The sequence below is a fragment of the Macrobrachium nipponense genome, chromosome 43, assembly GCF_015104395.2.
Source record: "Macrobrachium nipponense isolate FS-2020 chromosome 43, ASM1510439v2, whole genome shotgun sequence".
In the NCBI taxonomy this organism is placed as follows: Eukaryota; Metazoa; Arthropoda; class Malacostraca; order Decapoda; family Palaemonidae; genus Macrobrachium; species Macrobrachium nipponense.
This window is the reverse complement of record NC_061104.1, coordinates 11,579,206-11,591,572: the sequence shown is the minus strand read 5'-3', so window position 1 is coordinate 11,591,572 and position 12,367 is coordinate 11,579,206. Positions and strand designations below refer to the sequence as shown.

The 12,367-nt window shown below is 40.9% G+C and overlaps 1 protein-coding gene and 1 long non-coding RNA gene across 2 annotated transcripts in view; one reads left to right on the top strand and one right to left on the bottom strand.

Annotated features, from left to right (window-relative positions):
* Positions 1–5,709, top strand: part of LOC135213528 (WD repeat-containing protein 20-like) — a 38,025-nt gene extending 32,316 nt beyond the window's left edge. Inside the window, exon 4 of the mRNA XM_064247445.1 lies at positions 3,192–5,709. Within this exon, the coding sequence (XP_064103515.1) occupies positions 3,192–3,281 (90 nt within the window). The 3' untranslated portion in view covers positions 3,282–5,709. The remainder of the gene's footprint in view (positions 1–3,191) is intronic.
* LOC135213529 (uncharacterized) overlaps positions 741–12,367 on the bottom strand; it is a 29,794-nt gene continuing 18,167 nt past the window's right edge. Inside the window, exon 3 of the long non-coding RNA XR_010314158.1 lies at positions 741–1,347. This is a non-coding gene — a long non-coding RNA (uncharacterized LOC135213529). The remainder of the gene's footprint in view (positions 1,348–12,367) is intronic.

Genomic DNA, 12,367 nt, shown 5'->3' with positions numbered 1-12,367 from the left:
TCTCATGGTTCCTGCCTTCATTAAATCTGGCAACCCAGCGTCAAACTAAATGCCTCCTCACAACCAGCTGATCCGACATCTGCTTTGTTTTAAGGCCAGATTGCTTCAACGACATATCGCTGCTATTATCTATTGATTCAAATCTCTGTCTTGGCCCATATTAAGGTCACGGGGGCCAACAAAGTGATACATAGTAGGCAAAAATTGCGGTGGGTGCGCTGGCCAAAAAATATATACAGCCGCTTATTAAACCTTCAAGTAAGTGACTGAGTGCTCTTTCCTTGTCAGTGTCAAAGCTCCACCCCCACCCCTTTCTCTTTTTGCTGTAGGCAGCCTAATGCGCTGACAAAATTTCTTCCCAACTTTTCTGTTCCTTCAAAATTCTACAGGATATTAGGCCGCTTGATGCTAAGCGGCCTTAATATCAAGTACTGTAATTTGTGGTTTTTCTAATGAAACAGTCCATTCAAGTAATTTTTTAGTCATACAAAATTTGGTGAAAAGGCATAAGGAATCCCTCTTTCCATGAAAACTTAAACTACTATAGAGGTTGCATATATACACTATATTAGATATAAAATGTAGAACATGGGAAATTAGATGTATCAAGAAGGAAAATAAATGTTCTATACATAATTGAGGCATAGTTTTATATTGTTATATACAGTAATATGTAATTGCATAAGTAAAGAAGAACTGTTGTGAACTTTGATTTACAAATAAGGAAAGAATGAAATTACATGATGAAAGAGTATGATTTTTAATTAACAGAAATCTAGAGTAGGAATGGCAGATATACTGTACAAGTAAATTTGGAAGCAAATAATATATGAGATAAGAAAGCAAAGCAAAATTATTTGAACAGTAGAATAGAGTAATATAGTGAGGTTAGCAGTTTTAAAACAATACTGGTATATCAGGTTTTTACACTGACATAAGAAAGAGTTGAATTGAATCAAAATGCTATGAGTAAATGAAGACCAATTAGTATTGGTTTGAAGCTGTCATTGAGCTCTATCACAATCCCATTTAGGCAGTTAAGGTTAGAAAACCTGGAGCAGCAGGGACTCATGGATGCAAGTAAGGGTATCTCATGGGTTTGAATGAGTAAATGCGACACAAAAACACACTAATGCACAATCACACAGCACGATTTCACAACACAAAAGGCAAACCAGAGAAGAAAAATGGGCAGGAAAACACTGGCTTCTGGAAGGAATGGCAGCATCCTGTCCTAGCAAGGCACCAGGGAAGAAAGCTGAATGCGTCTAGGCGTTCTTGGGTGAAGGTAGGTCGGCCGTTGCCTCCTCTCTCACCCGAGTGGCTGAACCCCGTTGCCACCAATACCTTTTTATAAAAAAAAAAATTTTACCAGTTGGCACTAGAAGATTTGTCCTCATATTAAGATGTAGGTTTTTTTTTTGCTATGAAAAATACAAATCACAGTTGACCCCCATGTTCGTGATCCCGAGATACGCAGACTCACGTATTCGCGGATTTCTCTGTGGACCATATCTAGACCATATTACCCATTATTCACGGGAAATTCACATATTTGCTGTATTTTTTATGAGGAATATCCACCAATTACTGTATTTTCATATCAGTTTCATGATTAAATTCACCTTAGGTCATAAGACTATAAAAAATAAAATGGTACAGTGAACCCCCTGTATTCGTAGAAAATTTGCCTATTCACAGTAGTTTTCTATGAGAAATATCCACAATTTTTTTTTTTATTTTTTTTTTTTATCAATTTCATCATAAAATGCGCTTGTTTTGCTAAAACTACCACAAAAACCAGGTATAAAAATTTTTAGTGGGGTTTTCTTAAGTTTTAACTAACAAAATAGGCATTTTTAAGCTTTTCTATAGGGATTTAAACTTCACGAATTCTAGCTATGCGCAGGATGGTCTGGTACTTTTTCCCCGCAAATACGGGGGGAGCATTATAAGGATTTTTAGTGGGTTTTTCTTGAGTTTGAACTAACAAAATAGGCAGTTCTTAGCGTTGTTCTAAGTATTTGTGGATCCTAGCTATTTGAGGGGAAAGGGGGCTGGAACACATCCCCCACAAATACTGGGGTTCCACTGTTATTGACATCCCAATTATCTGAAAAATTGAAATACCTGAAGTAATGTGGGTGGATCCAAAAATTATTTGATATTAAAGCCACTGAAACACTGATAAAGTTATTACACATTAAGCTTTGTTTTCAGATTAGCCTAGCTTTGAAAAGCATAGCCTAATGTGTACCAGACCTACTAACAATTAATGATGTACAGTAATCACTGTATATTCCTAAGTTGTACATGAGTGACTACTTTCTGAAATAAGGGTTACCTGAAAAAATGACTGTGAAAGATCATTGCCATTTTACAAGGAGAAAGCTATAAGACCATCAGACAAGTAAGCCAGAATGGACTGGCAGAAGTTTAGGGCTTAATGGATAAAGGGTTAAGGTTTGATTTAGGGATATGGTTAGGCTACCAGATTTATTCTGAGTGTAAGGAAACTTCTTCCTGAGCTCTGTTGACTGTGGTGGTTATGTTAATGCTTTGCTAAATTCAAGATTGGACACAACTGCTCAATACTACAGACATAGTTTTAATATTCTGGGAAAACTAGGTTCCAAATTTTAGCTACAGTACTAACATCTTGGTTATAATTGGTACAAGTGTAATTTTTCAAAATGTGTACCTGCAGGGTAAAGAAACAACCAGAACGTCAAGTGTCATGTAGATTTAAGCTGCTTATCCTTTCAGTCCTAGCCTACTGTTACCATTCTCATGGGAGTTTTTGTTACTATCATTTTTAAGGTAAAGATTTTTTAACAAATTTACTATAGTTTTAAGCAGAGGCTGTTTCCTAACAAGTCAGGTGTGATTTGTTTGACTACAATAGAATGACAAAATGTATCAAATGAGGTGGTAGCAATGAAATCTTAATTTTCTGTGGTTGGCCTGAAGGGACTTTTATCTATTTGCTTACGTAACTTATTAATTTACAATAGTATAATTTCCTTGTTTTGTGTCTAATTATTTGTAAGTTAACACAGTAGTAAAAATTTAACTTGAAAGCAAAAATGATTCAGACTGCTTGCAGATATACTTGTCTGTAATGTATTTGAAGAAATGGATTTTAGCCAAGTTATAGATTTGTAACTTTCTTCTTTTATTTTATCTTACAGCCAGGAAGCAATCAGCACTCTACTCCTAGTCCAACAACAGCTGTAGCCATGGGAGGAGGCCCCATAGCCTCAGGTGGAACTGTAGTGTAGCAAAAAGGTGGCCAGTGAATTGCAGAGGTGTGTGAACAAATAGGAGATAGTATGGCAAGCCCAGCCAACTATTGTGGAGCCTCGCATAGTGTGGGTGTGTGTGATGTTCAGTGATACTGTGGTGTTATTGTTTATACTGTATCTACTGTGAGATATTGTTGATGGACAGCTGAAAATTGGAGGTCAATATACAGATGAAAATCGTATCCCAATTGTTAGTGACCTTCCTCTGAGACTATTTATATATATCGTTTAGATTGTAAACTTACACTTTGGTCTGCTGGACTCTCTCTCTCTCTCTCTCTCTCTCTCTCTCTCTCTCTCTCTCTCTCTCTCTCTCTCTCTCTCTCTCATGTATATTTTGAAGACAGTGAAGCAACATGTTTTTTAAACTGACTGTTGGGTGCCTAAGCTGGTGGTATTTTTTGTTTTAAGCTTTTCATTTTTCCTCTTGAACAATTTTGCATGTGGATCTTCATGTGCAGTTTACGTGCTTTTTTTAATAGATAATTAAGAAGTTTTATTTTCATGTTTGTCAGAGGAGCTAATTTTGCAGTTGATTGCTCTTCTTGGACTTCAGTCTTAATTGTTTTCTTATCTTTCTTGAGAGGCATAATCCATAAAAAGACGTTGAATTTGGAATATCGATACTGCTTGCAGTACAGTCTTGAAAATGTGAAGTTGAATTAAGCATATGCATTTTTACAGTGGTCTTTAGAATACTGTACTTACCAGTATACCATATATCATATATGAAGTGTGCACTTTCAAAGTATAAACTTGATACTTCTTCAATACTTTATAATTGCATGTCATTATCATTTATAGCGTGTGTTTTGTGACCACTCATTGAGGATAGCATTTACAGGTAAGTTACACTGTGGCTTTTGCCAATATTGTATGTTGACTGATAATTTTTTTATTTATTTTACTAGTGCAGCATATTGGTTCTGTAGGATGAATACTTCTTTAGTTTTACGGAACAGTAATTCATCTCCTTACGATAAAAGTTCATCCCTGAGATATTAGTATATATACCTCAATGTATATGCAAAATAGCTGTTACATCAAAAGAATGTTTCATGATCAAGGATCGATTGTACTGCAATCAACCAACATAAGTTTGATAATTTTCATTACCCCATTTCACCATTTTATTTTGATTGTTATTTACCAAGATTAGTCTTTTAATATGTCTTTTTAGAATAATAGTGTATAATTTGCTCATGAGGTTTCGAGCCATGCATGCATAACAATGTTCATTCCATTGGTAAAGGGTGTAAGAATGTGTTCTCTTCCCCCCCAACCCCCATCCAATATTTTTTTATGATTGAGGGTATAGTATACATGTTGAAGTATGTACACAATTTTTCAGCAACAATATGCTTTTTATTAGTTTAATATCCATGCAAATTATAGTGGTATAGATAACTAATGCTTTTTTCTTGTGTAACTAAGATTGTACAATACCACTATATTGTATACCATTGGGTCCCCATACTTTTGTTACCTTGAAACTTGTTGTGCTTGGCATGTGCTTGAAACATGTTTTATGAATGTTTTACCTTTTGAAATTAGGAAAAATTTCTTCATCCTTTGCATTATTTCATCTACTTAGCAATAAGTTAACCACATAGCCAGGAGGCACAGCATCACCAACTTTGTGATATAATATAACCAAATCATATTCACTTTAATTTCTATGCAACTTTTTGTGAAAATACTACTGGTGTTTCAAATTTAATTTCTATGGGAAGCAGACTTTTGAGAATGGCTGAAGTGGAGGTTTCAAAGAGTACAGCATGTGTTGGAAACAAAAGTAAAATTTCCAAATCAGCATTGTGAATAGCAAAGTGGATTTGTATATCTCTCTATTTCCAAACTGATGAGAACTGTCATGGCACATCCCTTAGCATAATAGAAGGAGAAGCTGGTCAGTGAATACAGTTTGCCAGCAATAGTCTTTCTGACTTTTCTGGTTTTAATAGTCCTTTTTCTCTTTCTCTATCTCTCTCTCTCTCTCTCGTATATTCTAGGTTTTAGAGCCATGAAGATGTTATGAATATGCCAGTTATATAAAAACTTGTACAGCGATGAGAAGCATGCGAGAGTTATTAGCATGTGGATTTGCTAAGCAAAGACGACATGCTTTGTGATGTATAGTTGTACTTTTCTTGAAATTTTGTTTGCTTTGGTGTCTTGCAAATTTGTATGGAAATTTTACTACTTTAATTAATTTCCTTAATCTTAACCTTCTTTATTATTTAATATATTGGTGCTAGAAAGTAAACCTCTTCATATATCCTGTTAGATATTTATAATGGGTCAATAGAATGATTAGTCATCTATGCAAACCATTTTTTTTTGTTAAGTTGTAATGAATGTTTATGATATAAAGCGTAAAAGAAATATATTTCTTTAAATAAAAGCTGTCTTCATTATGTTATCCGAGTAAAATTTTCTTTGGCATGGAATGCTAATGCACAAGCCAGAACTTTGCTTTGTCATAACTACATTTTCTCTCCTGCTGGATTTACCTTGGTATTAATAACCAACTTTCTGAAAGTGTTTGCCCAAAATTCAGTAATTACAGCCTTTTTCTTATTTTGTGATAAAAATTGGAAATGCTGAAATGAGTGACCTTTTAGTTGCACAGGAGTAAATTTATTCTTATACAAATGTACCTTTTAGATAAACTCATACAAATATATACTACGAACGTTTTGTATGTTACTCTAGCTGGTATACTTAACTCCATGGAAACATTCCTCTGCGAAGAACTTTAACTATGATGTATGAAGTAAAAATAATTACATTGTTTCCTTAAATATGATTGGTGTTGCCAGTACTGAGTGCAAAAACAAATTCCAACTAGTATACCTTTTTCTTGTGTAAAAACATTTTCATTGATGACTTCTGTACTTCCTTCTTGCTGTTTCATTACTTGTCGCTTCAGGGCCTATCCTCACCCTTGTCAATACTATTGATATTTTATTGGAATTTAAAGCCACTTTGAATGTAGATGCAGATGTCTCATCAAATGTCATTAGTGCCATAAAATACTTATACAGAAAATTAATCAGTGAGTGGAAGTATGTCGTGTGGGTGTGTTTTTCTTTGCATTTCTGTTTTGTAATTATACTTTGGTCAAACTTTGTATATGATGTGGACTTGTACGTATTTTTTTTTTTTTATGATGCACGAAGTCGGCATACATTATGAACGTATGGATAGTAATAGTCATTACCTGATATTTATTCTTATTTGCATTATGCTGGACTAGATGAGAGTACTTTGTAGTCCTTCCTGTTGAATTTTACTTGAGAAATCAGGCCAGAGCCCATTTATGTAAGGTGTATTTGTATGATACAGTTTTATTTTTTTAAATACTTGATCAGATCATCTCTTTTCTGCATAGGTAAGAAGGTTCCTCTTCTTTGCACAGGTACAAACAAAATTTTTTAGTTTTGTGTGTGTTTTTTTAAAGGATATTTGTGGGTGTAAGCTGGATGCATAATCTAGAAATGTATTCATTATTATCACAAGGCATATTATCTGTGTCACTTTGCCTTTAGAATTAGAGCTTCAAAATGAGAAAAGTCAATGAAACAGGGAAGTGAAGTATTCTTTTAATATACCATAGATATAGTATTGTATATGACATGTTAAGGCATTCATATAAAGCTCTGTAGTTATGGTATAGGAAAGCTTGCTCCTGGAATGAAAGTTTTCAGTACCCAGCAATATCTAATTCTATGTGAACTACTAAACTTAACTGAAGTGCTTATAATGTTGGCAATTATTGTTTTAAGCTCTTAATATTCTTTGGATTTCATACCATTCTTCCCCCAAAAGCTAAAATATAGTACAGTGTATATATTTGATAGTACAAAATACCTGGCAGCATTAATTTTGGTTATTATTGAGAAGAAAAATAAGTTAACAAAATGCAAAATTTTCAATACAGTATATCATTTATGTGAATTAAAGAATGCATCACAAAACTATTTTCCATTAAAGTGATGTAAGAATACTAAATTTCTACCATCAGATTAACCCTTTGAGATAATGATGGCATTAAATGACGTCTTATAAATACCACACCTTAAGATTTGATTAACATTGGGTGATACCTCTAAAAAATGAAGAAAAAAAAACTAATTGTCTTGACATCAGTTTGGTATGAAATTTATAGTTCTGGGGGATGGCTCAACTCTGTCTCCTACACAAGCATAGACTATTCAAAAAGCTTTATCTTTGAACCAGTCCTGAGTGAATAATCATAATTTTTATGTATTTTTCTCTTTTTACCATATGTTTTTTGAGATGCAATAATTAACAAATACCCGTGATGTAGATCACTGGAAAGGATGTATATTTTCATAGTGCAAAAATAATACATAAATGTTTGCTTATCACATTTATTTACAAAAAGTAAAGAAATTTCTGTTCTTAGCTAACTTCAATGTATTAGTCTAACTACTATAAAATTATTGTTGTTTCATGTTTTGAAGATATAAAAAAGTACAATTATTTTGTTTAAAAATGGTGTTAAACCCTGCATTCTTTTGTGACAAAAAAAATGTATAGCAGGTAATAATTTAGGACAAAAACTATAGCAAGTGATAATAGAACATTTTGTTTAAGTTTAAATATTGGTGGGCCAGAGAACTCATTTGTGGTAAAACGCATTGTTCAGGTTTACTACTCGTGGGCCTAGAGATAATGTTCTTTTATCACTTGTAAATGTTTTTGTCATGATAGAATGCTGGGTTTAGTGCCCTCCCCCCTCCAAAAATTAATAATAATAACAGTAATAATAACAAGAAAACTCAAAGGGTTAACTGTGTGACAATGCTTAAAGTCTGTTTAGTGCCTTTTAACGTCAAAACATTAGGTTCACTTTTATCTCCTGTATGAAAAATGCTTCCCACTCTTGTGCATAGTAATCTCTTATTGCAGTAAAGTACTATACTGCAATTTTAATCTGATAGAGGTAACTTTAGATACACCTGATAATTACATTAAATGGTGGTAGAAAACATTTGTTCCAATGCCGTATACTTACCTTGAACTACTTTCATAGGAGATTCCTGGATGTCAATCCAGTACTGACCAGAAAAATCCGGTTATCCCTTCCACACCTAGCCAGGTACATGCCCCGAGGGTCAACAGTCATGCAACCCACGACCTACTACCTCGGTGCTTTCCTGGTCGCTGACCCATTCACACGTGTTAGCTCGTCTTCCAAGTATCGACCCGATCCTATGTCGTTTCCCTTGCCTTCCGGGTGTTAGTGTATCCCTCCCTAGTGTGTTTGTGTGCCTTTCACTCGATGGAGTCTGATCCTCCTCTTCGGCGTTGTCCAGGCTCGTCGGAGGCGAAGCTTTGTGGGGTCTTCCTGTCCTCTTCTCCCTTTGACCCCCTACCTTTGTGATCGAAGTGTCGGGCGGGCCTTGCTCGCGAGTCTCCTCAGGTGGGGAACGGATATGTTGCCCTCCAAGAGACGTCGGAGAAGGACAAGCCTCATTCAAGAAGTCGCATTGAGGGGAAATCCTTGTCTGCGAGACCGTCACCGTCGCCATCTCCCTCCCAGAGTTGCCTCCTGGACCTAAGTGAGTTCGTTGCCAGGTCTCTGCCCATTGCAGAGCCCAAGGATTAGTTCTATTTATTCCTGTACAGATGATTGTTTCCCCAGTGTTGCTGATCCCCTGAAGGTGGTGGGACCGCTCCCTTCTCTGTGGCTTGCCCATGTGAGGGTGCGGGGTTCTCTGCTTGGGCTGCCCAATATGGCTCCCTCAACTGTCGCGCTCTCGTCCCTGCTCCAATGCTTCCGTCAGAGTTTTTCTACAAGTCAATGGAGCCCCCCTGATCATGTCCCTGGAGGGATATGGTGCCTCTCAGAGGCAGAGGGGGCTGACGGGTCCAGACCTGGTCCTGGACCGGTGCCCTCACACTATTCAGACTTCCCCACGGAGGTGCTTCGGCTGAGGAAGGGGCAATGTTGGGGGGGGGGACACTGCAGCGCGGACCGCTCCCTCTCTCAGATGATGCCATCACGGTCGTCTTGCTTCCCAGTCAGACATGGTTCCCTTGATGGTCCCATGAGCGGGGTGCGTGCCACTGCCCCATCTGCCTCTCCCTCGAATGAAGTTCCCCATAGGAGGGGTGCAGGGCATAGAGGTGCCAGGCTACATGGAGTCGAGTGGGTTTGGCCCCCTCCTCCCCACACAATGCTCCACTCTCCCCGTCATAGCCCACTGGAGCGGTTCTGGTAGGTGCGGTAGCTGCCGTGACAGGACATGCCGTCTTGGTCGACCCCGCTCTCTGGTCATACGGTCTACAATGACAGTATGCTCCACTCTCCCAATTGGATGGCCTGCTCTGCTCTCCTGGTTGGACGGCCTGCTCCACTCTCGGTCGGACAGTCCGCTCCGCTCCCCAGTCGGACGGCCCGCTCCACTCTCCCTGTCGGACAGCCTGCTCCGCTCCCCCGGTCAGATGGCCCGCTCCGCTCCCCTAGTCAGATGGCCCGCTCCGCTCCACCGGTCGGATGGTCCACTCTGCGTTCACCTGTGCTCGTGGTTCCCATGATGGTCCTGAGAGGGTGGTGCTGCTGCCCCGTTGGCCTTAACCCCGCACGCTCTGCCGGCCAGTGGGACTCCCATGACGACTCTGCTGGTACAGCATGCAACTCCGCTTCTAATGAGGCTCCCACTTCCGCCGATAGCCTCCGGCTGCTTCGGAGCACACCCCACCTCCCGTCGGTGGTGCCTGCTTGGTCTTGAAGGGCAGCAAGGATGAGTCATTTGTCCAAGGCAGCCGCCAACACCTTGGAAGGGGCAAGGTGCATACGTTGAGGGCTCAACTGACAGGAGGGTCCGAGCCCTCTTTCGGAGAAGGGACCGTCTAGCAGACCCTATTCCTCCCTCCGGCACCTAGAGACCCTCCTCAGTAGAGTTCCTAACGGGTGGCCCAAAGGAGGACAAACCTTCCGGGGGCCCTTCCCCCAACGGGGAGTGAGCTCAGGCCCGTGCCCAAGTGGGCCAGGTAACATCAGGGTCCAGGGATGCCCTGCGGCTCCATGGCTCCCTCAAGCTCCTCCCAGTGGCAAAGGCTAAGCATGGGAGGTTCTTCACCCCAGAGGGCTTCTCCTTCTACCCCCAAGTCCTAGGAGGATAACATCTCCCTCCTCACCCTAGTCTTTTCGGGGGAGAGATTCTTGGCGGGTTCGGTCATCTTCTCAAGAGTAGGTGGCCATGCATGAAGACCACGGCGTGGGCTGCCGTCCAGGCAGCCACCTGGCTCGACCTACGGGCTGGGGGCAGTGGCCAGATTCACCACCAACCAACTTGAAGGATGGAACCAAGTTGGCCTTACTCAAGGAACTGGTCCTGCTTGGTGGAGGATCATTGGTTCCTTGACTTCTCAGGCGGTCACCCAAGGGACTGGCTGGGTCCTCCATAGGAGGTTGCCGGGCTAGCCAGTTGGCTTAGACGACTTCCGCACAGGGAAGCTAGCCTCCTGAGGTACACCCCGATTACAGTGAAGTCCCTCGGGCCAGAGGACCTTGTGGAGGAGGCCCAGGAGCGCTGACAATAGGCCAGCCAGGACTCCTTCGTCTACAGGCGACCTCCTTCAGACACCCAGCACAGCTTAGGGCACCAGATGCTCCCTAACCTAGACAACAGCAGAGGTACGAGGCGCAGTGGACATCCGATAACTGGGAACCAACCTCCGGGGTTGGGTAGGACAAAGGACTCAGCCCTTCCCTGGGATCCCCTCTGTGTATTCCCCCTCCTACAGACCCAGGTCTTCAGCCTCTTGAAGGGGCCTTAGCAACCTCTCCCCTAAGAGGAAATAGCTATGACCTAAATTCACTTTTCTGAAGTAAACGCAAAACTGTGTTAGCACTGTAAAAGCAGTAAACCCAGTAAGAGCAGTCTTGGCAGGATTTTCATCCAAAGCCAAGATTTACCGAAAGAAGTGAATAGAGAATTTGCCCGTCTCTTAAGTGCTTCTCAAGCGCTTTGACACAAGCCCATTAATCAGGGTCATAGTTTACTAGTGGTCCACCTTCTCGAGGTCTCCCCCGAGCACCCATTTAAAATGGAGCTAACGGATCCCCGGGATGGTTCAACTCGTCCTTTCTCCCCGAAAGAGGTGGAGATTGTGGGCCATTCTAGTCCCCTTCTAGGGGGACAAAACCGGCGATTGGGCTCACCTCCTTTCGCTCGGAGCCACTCCAATCCAGAGTGGGGCTAACGTCGGCACCCTTAAATCACTTGATTCGTTCGTAATTGGGATGGTGGTGGTTGGCCAACAGCAGGTTTAGACCTCCACCAAGCATAGGACTCCAGGGGTGTGAGGGGTAGTATGAAGGTGTTTCCCCCTTTTCTCACCCCTCCACCCTCCTTCCTTATCCTCTCCTTGGGCCTCTGGCAAGTTTTCATAGGGCCCAATGAGCCTTCAGGTAGGACAGAAAGTATAAGAGGAGTTTTGGAAGTGCAACCATTGCCTTATCATTGTCACCTTCCTGGTTACCTTTCCATTCCAGCCAGCGCCCTTGACGGACCCCTTCACAGCCCCACGCTTCTCTTTGGGCAGGGCTGGGGCCCCACCGAGTACACCCCTAGACCAACATCTGGGTTCATTCCCCCCTAAGCTACTCCCTCCTCCTAAAGAATGAGTCTAATATGAAAGTAGTTAGAGGTAGGTATATGGCGTTGGAACAAATCACAAATTCTTGGTAATTTGTATTTTTCCTAGCTATACTTACCTCTAACTACTTAGGTTTCAGGCTCTCCCTACCGTCCCCGTGTACCTTAGGGCAGGAACCTTTTTGGAGTGGAAAGCACTGGGGTAGTAGGTCGTGCGTCGCATGACCGTTGACCCTCAGGGCATGTACCTGGCTAGATGTGGAAGGGACAACCCGATTTTTCTGGTCGGTACCAGACTGACATCCAGGAATCTCCTATGAAAGTAGTTTGAGGCAAGTATAGCTAGGAAAAATACAAATTACCAAGAATTTGTGATTTTTGGGTAATGTGAAGAGCATCATATGCAAGGCAATATCCGTTTTTCAT